The 24,058-nt window shown below is 40.5% G+C and overlaps 1 protein-coding gene across 1 annotated transcript; it reads left to right on the top strand.

Annotated features, from left to right (window-relative positions):
• Nucleotides 1–930: 930 nt before the first annotated feature.
• Nucleotides 931–13,917, top strand: LOC104079781 (serum albumin-like). Its single transcript, XM_009581933.1, is given in 16 exon segments — nucleotides 931–1,059; nucleotides 2,582–2,642; nucleotides 3,472–3,604; nucleotides 4,531–4,745; nucleotides 5,471–5,603; nucleotides 6,664–6,761; nucleotides 7,831–7,960; nucleotides 8,885–9,099; nucleotides 9,647–9,779; nucleotides 10,609–10,706; nucleotides 10,888–11,026; nucleotides 11,565–11,743; nucleotides 11,745–11,768; nucleotides 12,279–12,411; nucleotides 13,433–13,489; nucleotides 13,731–13,917. Coding segments are annotated over 15 exon segments (1,827 nt in total). The 5' UTR covers nucleotides 931–974; the 3' UTR covers nucleotides 13,484–13,489; nucleotides 13,731–13,917.
• Nucleotides 13,918–24,058: the final 10,141 nt, after the last annotated feature.

Below are 24,058 nucleotides of genomic sequence, written 5' to 3'. Positions count from 1 at the left end.
GAGGATGTCAGCGCAAATGAGGAATTTCAAAAATTATGAAATGACAGCTCTTGCATATACTTACACGAATATCTGGCAGTTTTCTGGATCCTGGTGAATAGCGGTACCCACAGAAAACCAGAACTGGATCTAACAAATCAGGTGCTCAAATCAGCCCTTCGGCTGTTTGAGCAGCCTTCCTCTTGGATGTTACCGTAAGTGTACATCCCAAAATTTGAGACGCAGTCTTATACAGTGTAAAAGCATCGGTTCCAACTTACTGACACAGATCCGTTGTCTGCATGAAATTGTTCTGCTCTGGAGCTACATATATTGTGAGATTCAGATTCCCTGGTACCCATTCCACACTTTTACCTTCTATTTCTTTAAGAATTCAGAAGCCAATTGAAATTGTAGATGCTGTTTACCTGTATCTTTGTACTCACTGCTGTATTTCCCCAATTTGTATTTTTTATCCCAAAGTCTAGGTGAACCATCTCATCTTTGTAAAGTGATTTAAAATTAAAATTCTGTAATTACAAGCGAGTATGTGGACCGAGTCCTATCTGGGTGAATTGTTACTGTACAATACCAACCTGCTTTGCTTTTGAACAAATACTAGCAAAAAAAAAAAAAAAAAAGCACGGCTATAGGATTAGACTTGATGACTTTTTTGTCTGATGCCTTGAACTCCTTGTTTGTCATTTGATAAGGAAATTTACGCAAAACTTTATCTATTTGGGTGCTGGAAAGTTCAACCTTTTCGGGACAAAAAGGCACTGAGTAACACATAATAAACAAATAATATCAAATTCATTTTTGACAAGGACAGTCCAAGTTTTGTAATCTTCTTCAGACCAAATGGAAATCTACAAATGCCAGCTCTATGGTTAATATTTTACAGGGACGGGTAGTAAAGGGTATATAAGCAAATGCTTTCCTTTCAATCTTCCTAGCATTTCTAAGCAATTTGGCCCACATTATAATCTGCAACCATGAAGTGGGTAACATTAATTTCATTTATTTTCCTCTTAAGTTCTGCCAGATCCAGAAATCTGCAAAGAGTTGCTCGAGAGACAGGTAAGAAAGGACTAATTAGTTGTCTTTGCTATATCAATTTTATGTCTTTAATGCAATTTCGGGAACAATTCTTGCAAGCCTGATCCAAAGCGAACAGAAAAATTTTGTTGTCTTGAAAAGAAACTAAATTAAGAAACGGGGAGGAGGTGGGTAGAACACTGCAGACAACTTAACTGGGCGAGTAAGTTTGGTGACGTCGCTTTGCAACATCAGTGTGGCGCATGAACAGATGTTCATTATTTAGAATCTGTTACTTTGCAGCATGGAGGAAGCGGATGGACTGTGCTTTTGGAAGTGCTGTCTTTTGAATGGTAGCTCAATAAGCAAGCTCCTCACCAATTAAAGGCAACAGTTTTCACACGAGTAGGTGAAAAATCCAAAAATCTACCTCTCGGTCTGGGCTATAAAAAGGCTGGGTGAAAACTCCTCATTGTGTCATTTCTCCCTGTGTTATAAAACTTTAGACCTTGGTCAAACAAATATAGGCCTTGGCCAAACAAATATTTCTGCAGGCAGTCTAGAAATTTTTCCACTGATATTTTTTATTTTTGTTTGAAACATGAAAATACTCAAATTTAACAAAACTGAGTTTTCAGGAGCTGGCTGGAAATGCCAGTGAACAGCAGCAAAAAATCTTTAAATTACAATTTTCTGCACTGAAACCCATATTATCAAAGCAGTTATATTCCATTAGGTAAAGGAATTACTCTTCATGTTTTCTAAATGCTCCTGAATGGTATTTCTAGAACAAAACAACTGCGCCATTCTAGCTCATTCATTAGTGTGGCCGTATGCCTCAGTATCCGTTGGGAGTCTTCTCACCAAGAGCGAGGTGTGACTACCACCTGTATTTGTTACATCAGGACCAAGCGAAGGGTTTATCTGCTTTCCTTCTCATGAAGAGGACAGATGCACTGGGTGGAACACGAATACGAATCTGTTAATAATTTTGTGTTCAAAAAGAGAAAATTCTACCAATGCTGGCTCTAATCAAACTGCAGCTGCATTCCTTTATTTGTAGCGTAGACATGGTAATGTTGTTGGTTATGCAAAGGACATGTTTGCTAACCCTTAGCAGTAAGCTACAGTAATTTTGAATATTTGAATTAAGTATGCGCTTACAGAGGTAAATATTGTATTAGAATCCTAAAAATCACATGCTTGGGTTCCTTCAGAAAGATGAGCGTGCGTAAGAGTTAGGTATCTGCAGACAAATGGACAAGAACGGTCATCTGAGACAACAAAGAGTTCAAGGTGGCCTGAAGAAAGGTTTAGATTGAAGTTCCCAGAAAAGCAGTACAGATTACCCAGGGTGGTGTACCCAAAGGCGGGATTTTACAAGTGCCCAGCATTAGCTTGGTCTGTTTCAAAACAATGATATTACTCCCTTGAGTATAAGAGCTGGGTGAATGCTGAACACTTCTGAAGATCTGGCCCAAGGTGCCCAGGATGTATTCTTTAAGGGGTCTAGCACAGCCAGTGTGACAGTGAGCGTCACTGTTCTCTTTGTTTTTCTTCCTAGAGCACAAGAGTGAGATTGCCCATCGCTACAATGATTTGAAGGAAGAGACATTTAAGGCAGTGTAAGTGAATGTTCAGCTTTCATTTTCTGATTGTTTTCCATCTCTGTTGATATTGGACAAAATAGGGAAACTAAAACACACCGTATGAGCTAGTGAAGAGTGTGTGTGTGTCTCACTGAAGCATGGCAGCTTGCTTGAGTTAGCCTTCTTACTTTTAGTATACAGAGCCTACAAATATTTTAAGATCTGCAAAAGTCACGATGACTTTCTCTGGGAAGAGAACTCCCTGCAAAGCTTATGAGAAAAAACCTGTGTTCCTTATGTGAAACGAAAATAGGCATGAGTAATACAGTTCTGATAACCTTAGGATGGAGAGGTGTTATGCTGGATTGAGACATTACGAAAGAAGAAAACCCAAACCACCAAGGTCAAAAAACAAACCTGCGACAGGTTTTGTGAGACAATTCAATGCTTTTCTTTTGAAACTGGTTTTAGGAATGGCAGAGGGCCCTGACAGGAACATAACTACTTCTGAAAGAAGGCAGCCTGAAGATCGCAATTTGTAACAATGGCAAAAAAGAGCTTAGTTTATGGCATTTACGAATATGCTGGTAGAAGTGGCAGAAAACTCAAATCACAGTCTTTTCTGTTTTGTTTTTAATCTATTATTCAAGACTTTTGTTCTTGGGAAGTAAGGTTAAAAACATTTTTCAGAAAGGAGATGAGAAGAGGAAGGATGTGGGATCTGGTACTATGCTCTTCATGGTACTCTGTTTAAGCATTTGTGCGTGTCACTTGAACAAACTATTTTGAATCCAGAAGCACCTTCGAAAATATTGATTGTTATCTTTCTTATGTCCATATTCCAAAATGTGCTTTTTTGTTTCAGTACCATGGTCACATTTGCCCAGTATCTCCAGAGATGTTCTTATGACGGACTGTCTAAGCTGGTGAAGGATGTTGTCGACCTGGCACAGAAGTGTGTGGCCAATGAGGATGCTCCTGAGTGCACAAAATCACTGGTAGGTAGCGAATCCTTTGGTATTGTGTTTCTCCTCATTCTATGCAGCTACCAGAATCTTCCTCGCTGAGGATTTATGCCTGACCCTTTCAGGTGTTGCTGTTGTCATCGACCAATGCTCAGATTTTAGTGCTGAAACGAAGAACTTGTTTTTGTCAGGTTCTGAAACTCTGCCTTTCAGAAGTGCCTAAATGTTCTGTGGAGCCATATGTTGGAGCCCAAACACCACACTTTGGCACATTAAGTTTAGCATTGGCTGGAAATAAACCTTAGCATTTAGTACGAATACCCCAGCTGTAAAATACAGGTCTAATGCCAGGTATTAAAGTGACCAAAGTGTGTGGGTTTTCACGCTGGGGTGACTTGAAAAGCTATGTGTGCTAATTTAAGGTACTTAGTTTAAGGAGTTCTAAAAAAAACTCCTCTAAGATCAGGTAACAAAAGAAATGTGCATGTATGCAAGATCCCTGGATGTCTAGCAGGTTCAGCCCAGCCCTTCATAAAGTTAGGTGCTTGTGTTCTTGCGAGCTCTAACATTCAGACCAAAAGACATGAGCGCATTAGTTCTCCCTAAAGGTTTCCCAAGCTGATCATCAAGTAGAACATCAAATGCTGCTTCAATTCATCTGACAATTCAGTTTAGCCAGATTATAAGTAAAAGGAGATCACCGTCTTGCACAGAGTATTTTAAATTATAATTAAAATTAATTTTTTTTCATTAAAGCATTGTAACAGTTTTGAATGGACCACATAAAATAAAACTTCATGAAATTGTGTTGAAAACAATGGATTTTTCTGATTTATGGTCTAATCTTATCCAGTAAACATGTATTTACTTTTCAATCTGGGTTTTCTTTTACAGATAAATAGAATGTATCTTACGCTGTCTCTAAACAATAATTCTGACCCTCATCATCTCCCTTATAGCCCTCCATTTTCCTGGATGAAATCTGCCAAGTAGAAAAGCTCCGCGACTCATATGGTGAAATGGCTGACTGCTGTAGTAAAGCTGATCCTGAAAGAAACGAGTGTTTCCTGTCGTTTAAAGTTCCCCAACCAGACTTCATTCAGCCGTACCAAAGACCGGCTACTGATGTGATATGCAAGGAGTACCAGGACAACCGGGTGTCACTCCTGGGACAGTAAGAAAAATGTCCATTTTGTAGTGTTTAAGTATTTAGTCGTGCACAAGAGGGATCCCCAAGCTATACAGAGTGTGCAGACATGCAGGACGTTTGAAAAAGGTGCAAGTATTCAACCTCATATCTGCATGTATAAAACAGTTGCTCAGTCATTAAATATCCAAAGCTCTGATCATGTTATTTCACTCAATGCTAGAGCAGGTTTTTCCGTTCAAAAATGGGCTTTAAGGGATCACATTTTATAACTCTTGGGGGACTTTTTTTCCCCAAAAAAACTCTGAAAAACCACAGTGTTTCCAATACTGATTTAATAATTTACTTGCTCCTGCTTCCCACTACCCCCATTGTAATTGGAAAAGAGGAAGAAAGATAACAGTAAAAAGAAAAAAAAAAATCGGCAATAAAATCTTGGTGAAATGGCCATAGATTAATTTTTCACACTCAAAATCAAAATCTTCAAGTATTTGATAATGCATTTTTAAAAAGCATATGTACATCAAACTAAGTGGCTGACAATATAAGGATTTCATCCTTCCATCGTCGTTCTCGAGCTCTGCTTTGGAAACAGTGAGATTTAGCACAGCGTTTGCCATTAGTAGGCATTATGTTAGAAAAACAGATTACATTTCTAAGCTAGAAATAAAAGTCATAGAAGCTCTAAGAGATTTAAGGCCATTTGCTGATGTCATTGGAATATGTAACTTACGTTTTTGTTTTCCTTATAGTTTCATCTATTCTGTAGCAAGAAGAAACCCCTTCTTGTATGCCCCAACAATCCTCAGTCTGGCTGCTGATTATGAACATGCACTTCAAACCTGTTGCAAAGAGAGTGATGTCGGTGCTTGCTTGGATGAAAAGGTACATTAAATTTTTCACTGTGGATGAAAACTAAACAACTGGCCTGCTACATAAGGGTCTCTCCTGATCTTAGCAGCAATTCTCTTAAAAGCGAGAAGTGACTTTAAAAGGCTACTGTTAAATTACGGTTTATAATTCCAGAATTGTCCTTTCCCACGATGGTTTTCAGTAAACATTTCTATATGGCTTCATAGAAACTAAGATAGTAAAAAAATTCATGTTTTTATTTTTTTAAGTGAAAAAACAAAGGAATCAAACTGCAGGTAGTGAAGCTTGTCTTTTTGTCTCTTTGGTAATACATTATCAGGCAGCTATGAGTATTGCGCAGATGCGCTGAATCCAAATAACGTGTAGCACTTGGGCTTTTTCATCTGTGGTAAACTGTAGCGAGAAGGCGTGCTATCGAAGAGGCACTAGGGGAAGACAGAGCTCACTTGGCATCCTAACATGCCATCGCCATATCCAACGTGTAGGTGTATGAGAGATCTCTCCTATTCTTCCCCTATGCGTTGCCCAAGCAACGAAGGAGGAGAAGGAGTGAGAAACGGGTAGAACCTTCCTGTTCATGCGAATCTTGATATGAAGAACTTGTAGAGAAGGGTCAGGATTAATCGCGTGTAAGCCCTATGAATCAATAGCAGATGATTTCCACACAGCTCTGCTTTTTAGAGAACTGTAGCCAAGGTTTCATGTTAACCTTGAGAATGGCAGGAGCCAAACTTTCCCTTTGCCTCAAACTCAGTCCCAGTGACTTCTGTGTGATAGACAACTTATGTTCCTTTGAAGCCACTTTCAATGAAATGGAAGTATTTGGTGAACAGCAGCATGTCCGTAGAATAATTGCACCATGCCTTAAGGTACAGTGTATAGACTAGAAATTAAATGCTGGTTGCGAACTGGTTAGGACTGCCTAAGGAGTTCTCAGTTGGCTTGGCTTTTCATCAGAGCTAACTGGACCAGAACCCGCTGTGTTTCTGAAGTGTGATTTTCAGGTTTGCTTTTTTCTCAGTCCATTAGATATCATCAGTTTAATGTGATAATGTGCATCTTGTTACTGTAGGCAGCTGCCATAAAAGAAAGAGCCAAGAAAGTTAGTGTGAAGCACCAGTATTCTTGTGGAATCCTCAAGAAGTTTGGCGAGAGAACTTTCCAAGCAGAGTAAGTTCCAATCAGTTTTTTATAAAAAGTAGGCTTGTTAACCTAAACCTGAAACTACTCAAGAGGAAAACATCAGCATATATAAATCACTTCTATATGCCGAGTTTGAAAACTGCACTCATGGTACTTCCTCGCGTATTTTTGGCCGAGGACCATTATCCAACAGAATGGAGATGAGCGGGTCAGTCTTTCAACACAAGGCCGACAAGATTTCTTAGCCTATTTATTTAAATGTAGAATTTAATTCTGATCAGGTTTCTGCATAAAGACTGGATGCAAAGGGCAACCCGTGTATTCCAGGCTGATAGTGAATACTAGTAAAAAGATCAGCCCAGAGAGTTACAGGGAAATGAAACCGTCTCTAGAACCAATCCAGGAGATGCGGAGTTAACTGATGGAGTGTCACTCAGAACCAGAGATTCCAGTGTGTTTAATCTACATTTTTGCCAAAGCCGTGCCCCGTTCCGATGCCTACAGCTTTTAGCGATAGGCACGTCGGTAATCAGCAAAGGAAGTTGCCAGTTTGAACCTTAAAACAATCAAAGAGTCAAATTTGGCAGAATGACAGTTGTCGTCAAAGGTACGCTGTTAAGATTAAGATAGACTTTTGCAATTAATAAGTGGATCACCTGCCTAAGCACAGAGAACTGCTTTCATTCCGTGGCTAGTCTAATACACTAACATTGATTAGGATTACCTTACTAGATATAGTCAGCTTTGATTTAAAGGTTTAATTAGCACTATATACATCTGTGCTAAGTAATCTAGAGATGCTTTACAGTCACTCAAGAGCGACAGGGAATTCTAGGGTGCGATTCTTACGTAGACTGCTCAAATAGAACAGAAGAAACACAAACTTGTTTCTTTCTGTCTATTTTAAGGGAGCACTGCGTTACTGGTGTAGGGGTCGATGCCTTTTTTTCTAGCCACCAGAACTCAGATGAGAAGAATGAATGAATATTTACTTGAAACAATGCTGATCTACAGTATCATAAGTGTTAATGACTTGCAAGGTTTCTGTTCTATACAGAGCTTTAAAACAAGTGTATTTTTCTTCTTTTCCACCTAGTAAACTTGCTCTCCTGAGCCAGAAATATCCCAAGGCTCCACTCTCAGAAATTCTTAAAGTTCTGCGTGACGTTAAGGGTATCTACAAAGAGTGCTGTGAAGGGGACATGGTAGAGTGCATGGATGACAGGGTAAGCTAAGTATTTTTCAAAAATGTTTACATACTTGAAAAATGTTTAGGAAGACAGTAATTTGTGCAGCTATTCATTCACAGTCCAGCGTACTTGTACTCAACACTGCTGGAAGGTTCCTCAGCCACTGAAAAACACGGCCAGCTCAGCTGACTGTTACTGGAACTGGGTTTTGGAGCAGTTCCGGATCTAGCCCTTTATAATCTTGAGGGCAAGGAGCTGTTACTTACAGTATAGCGTGTGTGTTTCGTGGAAATCAAAACATTTATCAGGGAGATCATTTGATGGTATTTACTCGCTTCAAATCAATCATAAACACAGCAAAAGAAAGCAGAGGCAAAAAGGCCACATTTTTTTTGCTATCCTGTTGCATGCACTGCCATTAATCCAGCTTTCTTGTAGTGCCAATGAACTCTAGAGAACAGCTTGCATGGGAGGATTAGCAAAACTCTGCAATAGTGACATGATTTAAATACTGCCTGTCTGGCTGGAACTTGGACACGCTTTTTAAACCAGCTGGTGTCCAGTGCTGGCTTTATGAAGCTCTGGGGTTTTTCATGTTTTGTCCTCTGTCAGAGCTGGGCACCTGACAGGACTGACAAGATCACTCAGGCATCCTTGTGACAGACCATTCAATGACTTTGCTTGGCTTTCTAGAGTTTGTCTTCTCAAAGTTTCTAAGATCAGAGAGGGAACCGCATTCTCCTCCGCGCCTGTGAACATCGTGCTCAACACGCACGGGGACGTGCCCGTCCCTCTGATTATTTCTTTTTGTATGGAGACAGCATTTCTTTAGGAAAGCACTAAATAAATAGGTGACCCGAACGAAAAGGGAAGAGTCTGAAAAAAGAGAGAGAAGACGAATTAATCTATCTTTAAATAATTATTTCACAGCTTGTCTGATAATATGTTTTAACTTTACAGGCAGAGCTTATGACCTATATGTGCTCTAAACAAGATGTTTTCTCAAGTAAAATCAAACACTGCTGTGAGAAGCCCATTATGGAACGAAGCCAGTGCATTATTGAAGCAGATTTTGATGAGAAACCTGAAAATCTTCCTTCACTAGTTGGAAGATACATACATGATAAGGAAGTGTGTAAAAGCTTTGAGGCAGGCCGTGACGCATTCTTGTCAGAGTAAGTAGTGCCAACGGTACGCGTGCTTGTATTTGAATGTTCCTGCAAACGATCCTCTGTCTTTTCTGGACTACGGCCTTTTGCACCGCTGGAAAAACTGTCCTCTTGGGTGTTTCCAGTGCATACGGAGAAGAGAGATAACCACATGGAAGTCCGATGTAACTAATGTAGCTTCAACCCTAGTTGAACCCCTAGTTTCTCATTCATGCTTTGTGACTGTTTCTGTTCAGCGTTGTCTTACTTATCAACGCTGAATTTATCAGTGCCTTTCTTTTATTCGAGGGATTTGTGCATGCCCGCGTAAATTATCTGCTTAAGAAGTATTCTGTCCCGGGGAACTATTTTGTTCCTCTCATATTTGCCCTGTTGGCAGACAACAGAACGACCAAAAAAATTCCACTTAAAACAAGCAAACAGCATTCCAAGGTCATTGTCCACCTTATTTGATCTCATCTGAGGAACTGTCATTGTCAATTACTGTGTTGTGCAAGAAGAAAGCAGCGTGTTATTTGGGAGCTCTAATTCTGTCAGCTTGTGTGTCTTTCAGGCTTATTTATGAATACGCACGAAGACACCCTGAGTTCTCCACACAGCTGATTCTGAGAGTTATTAGGGGATATGAAACAATCCTGGACAAGTGCTGCAAAACAGACAACCCTGCTGAGTGCTACGGAACCGCTGTAGGTGCAAAGCTTTGTTTGCAGATAACTAGAATGCTTGGTTGGTACCTATCATGAAACAATTGGGTTGAGAAGCTCCTACAGAAGAGCAGACAGAAAGCATTTTGAGACTAATCCCAGGGGAGGTTAGTGTTCTGATGGGAGATGAAGCAGTCCAGGGCCCATGACAAGGATACAGAGTTTTCTCAGATCACAGAGTAACTTCGTTGGTCACCTTAAGAAGTTTCAGACTAGTCTCACTCAACTGCCTGATGCCTCTGTCTCTCAGAAGTGATTCTGCTGGTCCTGAAGAAGTTGCTTAATAGCTGGTTAGCTGAATTATTCTATGGGCTCCACTGCCTATACTGAGTATAGCTGCTCATGGCTTATGATGGGAACCTGCATGGCCAGCTCACACAGAGACGCCTAAACTTAGGTCTCCTAAATCTTTAACTGAATCGCACACAAGTCACAGCACAAGTTGAGTCACTGACAGCTTTGGCCAAGGGATTGAACGAGGATGTGCCCCTCACGGGTGATAATCCTATACTTGAAACATATTCACCCGATTTAAGCAAACAAACAAAAAACCCCCATTGTCTAGAAATTACGTCCAATGGTAATTAGTTTAAATTAAATGTCATAAATCTTGCTGCCTTTTTAACGGAATTTTTGTTAGAACTTAAGATTCACATGAGAATCGAGTCCTCCCTACACCATCCAGGCTATATGGAAGTGATCGGCCTTGCAAAATGGCTGTCTAACAGCTAAAAAGGTTTAGAGGCGGTCAAAGGGCTGTTACCAGGATGTCCTGCTCTAACATTACTAATAAATTTATATTTGTTTGCAGCACGACGAATTGCAGAAACATATCATAGAAAGTCAGGATGTTGTCAAGACAAACTGTGAGCTTCTCACTACCCGCGGCGAGGCAGACTTCCTTAAAGCGTAAGTGCTTTCTGATAAATATTTCTGATAAATAAATTAATTACATCACAGTGTAAACAGTGATGCTGGCTGCTTTGGGCAAATTTATTTGCTCTTCACTTCTATTTTCACTTCAGTGGTCTAGCTCAGTTGAGCATGCTTCAAACGTGAGCAAACAGTCATTTTGATATGACTTTTTCAGACTTCTGATCCGCTACACAAAGAAAATGCCTCAGGTATCAACTGATACCTTGATTGAAATTGGAAAGAAAATGACAGCCGTTGGTTCTAAGTGCTGCCATCTTCCTGAAGACAAACGCCTACCTTGTTCTGAGGGATATGTGAGTACATTTGTTTATTCTCTCTACTCCTCTTGGAGATTTCTTCTGTTCTCAAAAATGTTGAATTCTGGTGAGATAGTAAACTCTCAATGATTTTTCATAAACCCCAAGCTAAGCATCTACCTAAGAAAATTCAAAGTCCGTTCAATTTTAATGGACGTGAGGACCTAAACAGTTGTCCGATGGTAGCTTGTGAAAATTTTAGCTAAACTTAGCTCTCCCTCAGAAAGCAAAAGTAAGTCGATTGGGTCTGCGGCAGCTTGCATTTGGAAAAGCTAAACAGTCTCTTAAAAAAAAACCCAAACAAACCTTACTTAGTGATTGTAGCCCAACGGACAGACTGTTTGCAGATTAAGAAATGCCCGACTCCAGGAATACGTATTTATTTTAAATTTTAAGACCATGCTATTTCCGAGCAGGTGTTTAGATCCGACAGCTTCCACTTCCAGCTATGCTATTGTGACACAAACATCACGTATTTCTTCTGTTATTTTAGAAGGTGTAACTCATGTTAGTCCTTCTTTCCTTCTCTTTCCAGCTGAGCATTGTGATTCAGGATATGTGCAGGAGACAGGAGACCACACCTATAAATGACAATGTTTCACATTGCTGCAGCGACTCCTACGTTTACAGGAGACCATGTTTCACTTCCATGGGAGTAGATGTCAAATATGTGCCTCCAGTATTTGACCCTGAGATGTTCAGCTTTGATGAAAATTGAACAGGAATTAGGGCAGATGAAGTAAGCTAAAAGAAATACCTTGTAGAAAAAGTTCTGAAGTGTAACACCTTAGCGGGGGGCAGAAGGAAGCTACAAACCCCCTGTTTTGTCATCTGACTGGGACAGAGGGAAAATCAGATGGAACTATGTGTTTGTACTAAGCTTGTCAGTGCATAACATCATGTGGTTTGGAAGAGGCAAAAGAGGGTATTTTCTTCAATTAAAATCAGTGTCTTAGCTGACCAGTTTCATATAGGTCCACTGCCAGCGTAAGTCTTAAGATATAGTTAATTAAGACAACATACAGATCATTTCAATAAGTTTTTCCCCACCTGTAACCAGGATAACAAAAAGCAAAGAGATGGTTGTGGTAGACCGGGAGTATGGAGTCACAAATAGGCACAGACTTCTCTAGACATGACAAAAAAAAACTCATAAATGAGCTGTACCTGCATAGAATGGCGTATTTTAAATTGGGAAATCAAACTACAACAGGTAGCGTTAACTGCGTATTGTGGCTTTGTTTTTCAGATTGCTTGTCAACCTCATTAAACGCAAGCCCCAGATGACTGAAGAACAAATAAAGACAATTGCTGATGGTTTCACTGCCATGGTAGACAAGTGCTGCAAGCAATCAGATATTGACACATGCTTTGGGGAAGAGGTATTTCCTATCTCCTTTAAAAAAAAAACCAAAACAAAAAACGTATAGGGGAAACTGGAAACTCACTAGGAAACCATGCACTACGACAGTGGTTCTGCATATTGCTATGGTTACTTGTTTGTGTGCCCTTGCCAAAAATTTGCCTGCAGAGCATAATGTATATCTTGACTGTACAGATTATAGTCACAGATTTTAGTCATCGAACAATTTCATATGGAAGGGTTGTCGGGAGGTAATGCAGTCCAGTCATCTGCTCTAAGCGTGGCTAAATTCTAGATTAGATAAGGTTCTTCAGGGCCTTGTCCGGAAGAGTTGAATGTGCACAAGCCACAGTTGAAAAATATGTATGTGTAGAATTTAAACTATAGCATATGTAAACTTCCTTTTGTGCTACAGATTCTTACATAACTCTGAAGGATTACCAGTAAAAAGTGCATCTGGATCAATTATCAGAGACACCTAGCAAATATAGATATATTGGCAGGGGGAGTCCAGCTGATCATGTCCTATGAGCAGTCATTCCGTTTTTTTCAAACTCATCCACCACAAATACATTCGTTCACTCAACATTGACTTGTCTATGAAATAACCACAGGAAAAGTTTATCTGTAGCCATATTGCTGAGCAAGCGCAAAGCATTTACAGCATGTATAAATGACAGTTTCCAGCAGCAACCTCATTATCACTTGGAGCATGGAACTGTATTACTAATGTCTTAAACTGCTTATTGATTGAATCCTTTTTTATTTATAACCAAAGGATTGCATAGGTAAACATATTAGGAAGACTTAGGAAAGAATTATTTTGTCTCTAATTCAGTCTAAAGGTTTATTTTCTACCTTTGCAAAATAGAAAAATACCCAACATACAGGAACGCACAGATTCTAAGGTTACGAAGTACCATCAGAATTCACCTTCGAACCATAACGCACACACAAGTTTAAGTTTATAAAAGTTCTAAGCACTACATACTTTGGTCCCTTGGTTTCTCTCTCACAACTGTTTGTTTTCCTTTTTCTAGGGTGCAAACCTAATAGTCCAGAGCAGAGCCACATTAGGAATTGGCGCTTAACACGTGGTAGGTAACAGCAATAATGCGTATATATCGGGTCATCTATCCATCTACCCCTGTCTGCCCACCCTCCCACCCATTGCACTCCTTCAACTCAAAAAAGTATCAAGCTTCCCTTGAACCACCAGGCGTTTGCTTTTTTCTAATGGATGGTTCACCATTTGCCGTTACACAGCATACAGAAAGTTGAAGTACTACTAGTATGCTACCGTTTTACAAAAGAATCGTTTTTGTTTCTCCAATCTAGGTTGCCAGTGGGAAAAATATGAAGAAAAATACTTCTGTGTAACTTCTCCTGCCCATTACCTTTTTTCCTTTGATATTGAATGAGTATTTCATAAATCTTGTTTTGTCAAACCACATGCTTTTCCAGAAACTTTTCAATTCTATTACTTTGAAAAAAATGAATAATAAATAAAAGCTTTATAAATCTGCATCTGTCCTTGTCTGCTGGTGACTACCATAAGACAAAGCTCTGCAGCGCTCCCTACACAAAATGGTTGCTCTAAGTAGTATATATGGGCAGGGATTCCATTGTTGGGGTTTTTTTCTGTTTCTTGCTCTTGGAAAGTACGTATGAAAGAATATGAAAGGTGGCAAGACATTTAGCTAGACCTTAATGGTCAGATTCAATTACAGGTTCATTTTACGCTTTACTTCAGCAATTAGAGTTACATATTAAGAAAATGTTCAAAGGAACTGTTCAGTCTAAGTAAGATAACTAGCAACGAGCTCTTATAGAAAGAAAAAAAAAAGATCTTTTCTACATCAGCCACAAATCAAGTATCTCTTCGCTTGCAAAGCATTGCAAACAGATCTGCTTTTAGACCCTTCTTTTCAAGTCTTAAGTTGTTTTTAAAACACCTTTTGACTTTAGAGACGTCTCTTGAAAAGCCCACCATCCAAATCATGCCCTTCATTGCAGGAAGCTCCTAAGAGAGAAATTTTTTGGTTCTATGCCACTAAAGCAGTGTGATTTTCTAGTATGTATTTAGTTTCAGTCCATGAACACAAAACCCCCAAATCTTCTACACTTTAACAAGGACCCTTGCATAACCCTTGCATCATTAGAAGAGCCCTTGCATAATAAGGCATTTCATAAGGGCAGTTTTCTTGGCCTTTTCTTTGTGCCTGTAGTTCATGAACTGGGAATCTTCTCCAGAAGTACACTCAGAATGAAATATTCAGAGACATTGGGTTGAAAAATTAAAAGCAAGAATCATCAATCTTGTTATGATTGAACGTTCAAACCTTTCAACCACTGTAAGTCATAGTTACTTGTCGGTTTACAAGAGTTTATGTGACCCCAAGGCATTCACAAACATCTCATTCAAGATCGAAAGTTTTGTGAATTGGAGCAAGAATCATTCGTCAGTTGCAGTTAAGCACCTTTTCCCTTAGTTTAAGGGAGCACAAATAGTCATTATAAAGACCACTCCCATTATCTAATTCACCATCCAAAAAGCTGACAGTCATTCACCGCAGCTAAAACTAACCTGCTCTAGGACAGTGTGGCCATAGTTAATTAGGACAAGGTAAGCTTGTCTGAGGAAGAGGTTCAGTGAAGCTTATGAGGCACAGAAATCAGCACTAGCCCCACAAATCTATCAAGAAGTGTGGGTTTCTCATTAGATTTCCAGCTAATCCCCATGCCGTATCACATTACGATTCTTACGCGTGCTGGTTAGCTTCCTGTGACATCTGGTATGGCTTTTCAACTGCGTGTTAAATCATTACCAATACAAAGCAGGTTAAGGATTCCATTAAGATTTAGTAATTGAAAATGTGTTTATAATTGATGTGGCTGTAATTCTGCTGGCTCCAAAGAGATACAGAATTAATATATAAATGTTTTCCAGGCTGCATTTATCATTTATCAATGCTGAAAAGAGTAATGTGTCAAGATAGTAGTCGAGTAGAATATCAATATACCAAAAATAAGTGAAACGAATTCATTTCCCTCCACCTCACTCCCATTTCTACATTTCATAAGAACCCATCTATTTCATTCTTGCATTTCACAGTGTATTTTAGTTTGCATAAAGATAGAGCACCTCAGCCAAGCTGCAGCACTTAAAGAAGTATCTTAAGCCTCGGTATTGATATGGTTTTGAAAATTACTTCTTAAGAGCTTTTGCTCCCATGCTGAGCAATCTTCCTTGTATTCCTGGGGCTCTCTTTTGGGCTGTGGTTTTCCACAACTGATATGTTTTTGCCCATCTGGGTTTCTTTGTAATTAGATGACTTTCCTTTTTACCTTGTAGAGTTTGAGTTCAGAAGGAAAAGGAATAAGCACATCTGCAGCCATAGCTAAGACTGCACTTATACAGAAGTACCCTTTAACCACTTAAGTGTCGCCTAACGGGGTAGGGAAACCTCCCCCTAATTACCTGAAACCTTTTAAAATTTCTGCTACCAAACCTGAACAATGGATTCAAATTTCAGAAAGGCCAACTGTTACAATAACTATTGGCGTGACACCTGTGACTTGTTTTCATGCAGCAGCTTTTGTTAGGTTTTTTCAAGAGTCTTTTAGGTTTTATATTCCTTCTGTTGCAACTTCTAATCCTAGAACTCACTGAAAACTACACAAGTATTCCTGAGTATTCAAGGGGGAAAACAAAACAAAAACCAGCACATCAATTTTATGGCAGACACGAGTTTTTGGAAGGCCTCTCTCCTTCCAATCTTTGGAGAAAGCCTAATGAGAACTCCACACCCATCCTTTACAAGAAACGCAATTTTGACAGCGCCAGCCATTAACACTACCTCCTCAGATTCTTCTAAATTAGCTTATTTGCTATATATAGATTTCTTATGCTAAGACAGAGAAATAAACAAACAAAATATCATTAATTCTTAACAAATGCAAAACCTACCATTGCTGGACAAAGAAGTTCTGCCTGCAGATTCCAAAGTTCCCAAAGTAACAGCCAGATCCAGAAGTTAGAAATGCTACTTTTCTCTGAGGTGAGTAGAAGGCAAGGTCTTTATTCTACTGCTCCTGCTGAGGGAGGGTGAGGGGCTACATCCATTTCCTTCTGCCTTCTCCTTCAGTCTTTAATTCCTTCAGCTGACCACTCATCATCTGCATCCATCAGACTCCCCTCCCACCTGCCCTAAGCTCCTTACTTTCTTCATCCCTGAATTGTTCAACCACCTTCTCCTCTCCATACCTCTACCACACTCTGAACCATAAAGTGACAGTTGTCCCATCGTAAGCACAGTTTCCTACACCTTTTAAAACAGTGGGTATTGGTAGGGGTCTTTTTAGGGGCATCCCTGAAAGATTTTGTCATCTCTAGGTCACTGGGCTAAGTTGGATCTCTTAGGCATGGCATTTCTGTGTTGCTTCTTGTTTTCTCATGGTCCTTCTGAGGTTGATGAAATGTCATGACCTTCAGGCCCCAGGTGCTCTGCATTCATTGCTGATATTTGGGAGCTAGGGTTAGTATCATGACCCTCGAGTGTCTCTTGTAAGAAAGCTCCTAGCTGTGGCCTTAGCGTATGGGAATTCCTTTAATGCATCCTGCAGCTTTCGCCTGAACATTTGGAAACATTTATATCCAGTTCATGACAACGCAAATAGAAGAATGATCGGGTAGCAAGAATGTTCTTCCAGCTCCCTGTACCAGCTTACGATGGTGATCTCATGGCACGCAGCCTTAGCCAAAATACAGTAGAGCGTGTCCTGGGCTCGGTAATGGGCAGTGGCTTTGGACCAGGGCATATTCCTGGGTTTCCGAAAAATTCCTCTTGGTTACCCAAGTGCTTCACCCTTTTCTGCTCACAGATAAGTGTCGTGAAACCTTTTGACTGCATCAGATTGAAGATGTGCCAAGTTTTTAAAACATACAAGGAATTCCACTGGCACATTTGGGTGTACATTTCCTTAATATAATTTTTTACAACCTATTTGACTGCCCAGGGCTGCTCTCTGTTACCCATGCTAAGTGTACATCACTTGCTTTGCTGCCCAGCAAGGGATACACCTGTTGTGTTAATTATGAATAAGCATACTTTAGTAGTCAACGCTGTCTAAATGACTTGATTTTTGGTGGTTTCTGATTCATGATTTATTCCTGTCTTTGCCCCAAGACTGAATCTGACTTTTCTGTGTACTAGCACTAGTAAATTGCATTTCAACTAACGTAAAACTATTGCATGGCAGGGTACCAGGATTAAAACACATGGTATTTTGCTTTGGCTGCAGCAGTGGCTCATTAAATCTGCCAAATTTAACTGGATGCAAGTATTGAACCAGATCCACAAGTGCATTCTGTCTGTTCTGGGCTTCCCCATGAACAAAAGTGAACCTCCACTTGAATTCTTTCAGTGGAAGTGTGTAAAGCTCCGGGAACATGCTAAGGAAACTGTACCTCAGCTCATGTAAAGCAATTCAAATTGTAAATTAACTTTCTAATAGTTTGCAGTCCTAAGTGAATTGTGACAGCAGTTCTCACTTCTGCCTCAGCCATTATTTGCTAATACAGAACAGTGTTCAACAAATACTGCCTCCACCCCTGACCCCTGAAAAAAGGAGGGGCGGAAGAGAGCACAGTTCCAAGATTAAACCAAGTTACATTTTACATGAAGTCTTGTAACCCAGTTCTTAATTCGCACAATTTCGTATGTAGCTGGGCCAAGCAAAAATCTGAATTTACAAGGTCTTTTCAAAACTGTCCCCTCCGTATCACAAGCCTCGTATTTTGTCACGCTCCCTTTTAGCAAGGGTGGGTTCAGTCTGAGCGCCCTCTCCAGGTCTTAATAGACATTTACAGCAATTTGCCATTGTATGGTTAATTGTTTACAGACACTGATTGATAACAGCATACAAATTATTTCATTGCCTTCCATCTTCTTTTTTTCCAAGCTTCCCTGCATGGTCTACACCGGCAAATAATCCACAATAGTGAAGCGGATACTGTTTCTTTCCTTTATTTTCTCCAGTTTTGCTACATGCAAAAATCAGAAAAGATTTGCTTGAGATGCAGGTAAGAACATTCTAGTTTAATTGCTTTCCTTCTTATGATGTCCTTAGAAGCTTTGCAACTGCGTCAATAACTGGTTGGAGTTAATTTCGCATGAACATAGAATCATAGAATCATTAAGGTTGGAAAAGACCTCCAAGATCATCGAGTCCAACCATCAACCCAACACTACCATGCCCAACATAATGAACACTAAGTGAAACACCCTTATATTCAGCCTACTGGAATACATACAATATGCTAACTATGATGAGTTAAACATTATAGTTTTGGTTTTGGGGATTTTTCTGTTTTGTTTTGGGTTTTGTTTGCTTTTTTGTTTTGGGGTCTTTTCCCCCAAAGAGGATGAATCTGTACTTCTTTAAAGATTCTGATTTCCCATGGGAAAAAAAAAAAAAAAGTTTCAGCGAAAGGTAAGAATCTTTATTTTCAGGGAAACATTCACTACTTCTAGCCAAAAATGTGGTTTTAAGTTAAAAAAAGGTCTACAGAAATCAACAAAACCCCCAAATAATGTCATTTTAAATGTCATTTTTCAGTATATAGGAATCCTCATTGTCTTAGATGTTCTGGTAATTGCTTTCTACAATTTTTCATTGAAAATTTTTCAGTGAATGCTAGATAAAGGGCTTCAAATTTACACAGAGATACTCATTGCTGTATGCAAAGACCTGCCTTTTTTTAACACATACATTTAGAGCGGGACAAATTGAACACTTCCAACTGATCCTACCTCTTCCAGAGGACTTAGAGTGGTGATTTCTATCTAATGTAACCACAATCCAGTCTATTAGTCCTTTATCTTCAGGATCTCCAAAATGAAAAGCCCACCAATGTTTTCCAAATAAACTGTGGACACATAAGTTTATTTGACACTATTGGCTAAAATAGCACGTGTGTGTGTAGGGGAGGTGTGTGTGCATGCGTGTAAAAAACCAAAAGCAACCAAAACCAATACTTGTACGTAGCCCTTGCTGATCTGCACCAGTTATTTCCTGTAACTGTATGATAAATATTTTGGGGGTGGGCCTGAGCTCTTCCAGACAGACGCACAGATACTCTGTCACTAGACAGCTCAGGCGACCTGCAGAAGCCTTTAAGGACGTAGAGTTAACAACCGTGAATGCCTTAGGACCAGGCAGTCAAAGGGTGACATTTTATAACATACGTAAGACCAGTTTTGTCTATACCAGCTGAAGGTAGTGGTACTACTCCCATCAAGAGGTGGTCAAAAACTGGCATTTCTGTAAACTGTAACCCAGTGCCTTAATTCCCAAAAGGAGCAAATGCACACAACATCTCCCCACAGCAACTGCAGCACAAAGCCTCGTCGTTTCTTCCTTCGTTCCCCGGAATCTAAATGTGATTTTGTCCGGCGATCCAGGAATTTACAGGGAAGAAGTTTTAAAGCAGTCCAAGTGAACCATCAGTTTAACATTTCTCATTTCAGTAATATTTTTTCCCTTTGACAGATGTTTTTGCTTTTCCACAGCGTAGACAATACCTAGCTCAGACAGAAATATCTGAATCTTGCTTGAATCCAGAAGCGGTGCCACCTTGCACATCCTCGCAGCACAACCCTCTACTACATGCGTAGGTAGGGCTTCGGCAGATAGCCCCTCCGTGACAGCTTGGGGCAGGACACGTTGCCTTTTCCAAGAATATTAATCCTAACCAGTATATCTTAGTAACGAAGGGAATGCAAAAAGAACCCTCAAAAATATGTCACCAGCCATGCTGAGGCAGAGAAATACTTTATTACCCGTTAACAATTAAGAGCATAAAGCACCTAGAAGCTTCTTGGATTCAAGCAGTAAATAGCACACAAGGAGGAGTCTTCATCTGAAGTATTTATTGTGAACATAAGGTTTCGGATAGGAAAACAAACATGAAAATAACTCACGGGAGAGGGGAATGAACCTGGAAGGACACAGATTTCTGGGACCACGCCCTACCATTTGCATGAACAATTCACGCTGCGGGACATATCCTTAGGAGTATGCACACAATTATGTGCAAAAGCATTGAAGTCCATTGGAAATTTTAGTCCCAATGACTTCTTTTAAATCTTTGGCATCTTGGATCACATTTCCAGAGACTAGTAGGCCTTATAGTTCCCAGTGTTTCCAAACACGACTGACTTTAGGAAGTGGCATGCAGCTGAGAACATCTGTTTAACAAATAGCGCATAGGGTTTCTTATCAATATAAGTACGTCAGTTGACTAGACTGAAGTGTGTATCCTAGCAGACGTAGGTCTTAGTGATGGGCTTAATTGAAAATATCAACGTGTACTCAAGAATACTATTCCACCGCTGCTCCTACTGTGAAGGAAAAGAAAGGGAGAAGACAGTTGTGGAGAAGCAGACAAAGTGAGATAGAAATAGAGCCACAGGTGGCAGCCATGGTGTATGCCCTTCTGGTCATACCATAGAGTTACAAACTTTGGATGATATTACAAATCGATATGTCAAGCTTCAGTAATGAGCGCTAACCCTGCATTTGTCTTCCTTTCCAGATTGCTCCTTCAACTCATTAAACGCAACTCCCAGATGACAGATGGACAGGTAAAGAAAATGATTGCCCATTTTACTGCTACGATAGACAAATGCTGCGAGCAAACAGATGCTGTTTGCAGATACTTGGGGGAAGAGGTATTTCATATCTTTACAAACCACTTGACAACAAAAGCTGACATAGCAAATGTCAGCGAATGCTTTTAGATCAAGTAATTCAGCCAGGTACAGCGGCCATTTGTACTAGCTAGTTTTGCCATGCGTTTTGCCCACAGATAATAAACTACACCTTTATGTACACACAGACTACTTAATCTTTACGTTGCACTGCAGAATATGTCACCCATGACACATATAAGGTAATTTCCTCATGACTGATCCACTTCAGGCATCTCACACAGGAAAAGTTGAAAATTATAGGAAAAGATGGTATATAAAGGTACAAAAGGAGGAGTCCAAAAAAATAATGGAAACAGATGAAGAGCTGATTTAATTCCTAAAAGTAAGCATCTAATGCCATTTGAGATACCCTAGGTAACCTCCCTGGTCTCTACCTACTACTCCAGAAGGTCACAGGTCTTTTCTGGGCAACTCTCACATTGTATTGCAGCTACCCAGTGACATGTCACACTCGGCTTCCGCGTTCAGGGAACTCAACCCTACCGTGTGTGCTTCCATCTTAAACCCAAGAAGCGCACACGCAGTGAGTGTTAGCCCGTGGAAAACAAGAAAATGTGTAAAATGGAAAAGTCAACATATTTTTCTTTCTTCCTTTAAAAAAAATTAAAAAATCAAGTACAGGCTTTAGTCTGAGGTGAATACTTATCAGGGCTTCACAAGTGTTCTTCGTAACTGTTTGTTCAACCATAACCTTATTTATTACATGAACAACCTAAAAGTTGCCAGGAAGAAATGAAGATGGGATAGGAGCCAACGACCCATTGCAGTGTTGGCCTGTTTAGGGAAAAAAGATCCACTGAGAGACAGAGTCCTTGGCTGGAGAAAGTGTCTCAAACAGCCCCTTACAGAAACCTGGTGGAGCAGAAGATGAACTTTCCCCGTGCAAGTGAAGGCAAAAAGAGCCACTATGTGCACTTGAACCCTTTCAGAAAGTGATACGAAACATCAGGCAGCATAGCTTCAAAAGGGGATTTGGACTTGGCAGCTGTCTGCTCCGTGCGGCCACCGTAAGAGTGACGCCTGAGGGGTAGGCTGCAAATGGAGTCATCTTAGGAGAACTACCAGTGTAAAAAACTGACCCAGCAAAAGGATGACTCTGTCAGAGGAGAAAGCCCGGATGAGGCAGCACCAGACACTTGACTCCAGGAGTCAAGGGAGAATTTGTATTCCGCAAACTAATACTCCCCCAGATCCAGAGCGAGCTGTACAATACTCCAGGTCTTGGGAGCAGTGCCCTTCACAAAGCAGCTGCAAGGAATTAATTGGGGCCTTCCCGAAAGTGCCTGCGTTTTGTTGTGTTACCTGTGGGCACATATAGCAAGTTCCCTGCCTTACTCAAAAGTGCTGGGTAAGCAACCTAAGTTTGTGTTGTGTTAAGATAACAGCGATGGTGGTGTATTAAGATAACTTGTTTTGACATTCAGCGATGGCGTTTCCCTTGGCTAGATCATCACGCTTACAGATGCCAGATAAAGACAAGGACAAGTTGTAAATGTCACCCTTTGTACTTTGTTGTGTCCAGTTCAGCTGCAATCAACCCACGGTGGGATTTGGAACATAGATAAAAGGAGTGTTTTGCTTAGGAAGTTAAGGGGAGGGTGGGTCGGGGGCCAAGGATTTTAACTTGAGGAATTTCTTACTTCTTCCATTCCAGATGTTGTAGGTTCATCTTGTGCTCTCATAATTAGCCGGCCTATAGGCGTTGCTTCCCAATAAAAGGCATACTGTTTTGGTAACCAACACATATGCAGCAGCTTCTACAAAACGTTAACTCCTTCGAAGCCTTCACACTAAATAGTGGGCTGCAGATCCCCCTCCCAATACCCAGGAACCACCCAGGATCAATGATTACTTCTTTCCTCCCTCTTAGGAGGTGATAACTACTTCAGTCCAGAACCTCCAGAAGGACACTCATTGCACTGAATACAGAAAGTGGAAGAGCCTGTCCTGGAAAAGATCCTCACCTAAGGCAGAACAACCAGTGAAGCCATTTCATTATGGTGTGAAAGAGAGCATCCTACAGAGCAAAAGCAGACACTCAGTTCTCTTGATGAAGCCATACTGGCGCCAACACCACCCCCTGAACCAGACTGGGACTTGAGCTCCTGAATAGAGGTGTCAGTCCTCCCAAGTCCAAAATAGCTATCTGTTTTCTCTCCTTTTTTTACTATCAAAAAAGTTTGCTATAAAATAGATAGCCTCTGAGGCGACCAATAGCTCCTGGAGTTACTAGAATGTTTCGTTTCTACTCCACAGGAGAAGGGTATTTTGCTTTTGACATGGCCCTGGAATTAAGTGGAAGTGGAGGAGTAGGGCAGGGTGGAAATCTGAGTAGTAAAACTCACAGGGTACAACTGGGTCCTTATGTCACAGAGGTGACCAGATTGCACTTTAGATGGAAGCCTGACATCCTGTACTTGGAAAGACTGAAGTAAAAGGCTGACCGCGTGCTGTATGGAAGAAGCGGGAACAGTGCCATGGAGCTCCACTTCAGCAGGCAGCAGCAGAGGGGTGGTTGCTTTTTCCTCTTAGGCTCTTGTTGCTTAACATGCCTGGGGGAAAGGCACAGCTTCATGCACCTGAAGCTGGGACAATATCCTTGAACGTGGATGAAACCTGGATCTCTTCTTAGAAGCTCAGAGTAATTCCCTAAGAACAGGTCACCCAGGAATCCTTCACCATCTATAAAAAACAATCACATCTGTTCGGGCAATAAGGTGACCTTTCATGGCATATCAGTCACTGACTGAACCTCTTCAAGAAAACGAGATGGCTCTGTCACCCTGCTACCCACACGGTATTACACAGCCTGCAGACATCCTGCAGAGCAGCCGTCCCTCTTTCAGCATCCCGCCAGCGTCACGGCAAAAATGAAGGGGAAGAGCAGCG

Source organism: Fulmarus glacialis, unplaced genomic scaffold, assembly GCF_000690835.1.
Source record: "Fulmarus glacialis isolate BGI_N327 unplaced genomic scaffold, ASM69083v1 scaffold11157, whole genome shotgun sequence".
Classification (NCBI taxonomy): Eukaryota; Metazoa; Chordata; class Aves; order Procellariiformes; family Procellariidae; genus Fulmarus; species Fulmarus glacialis.
This window is presented reverse-complemented; position numbering and strand designations above follow the sequence as displayed.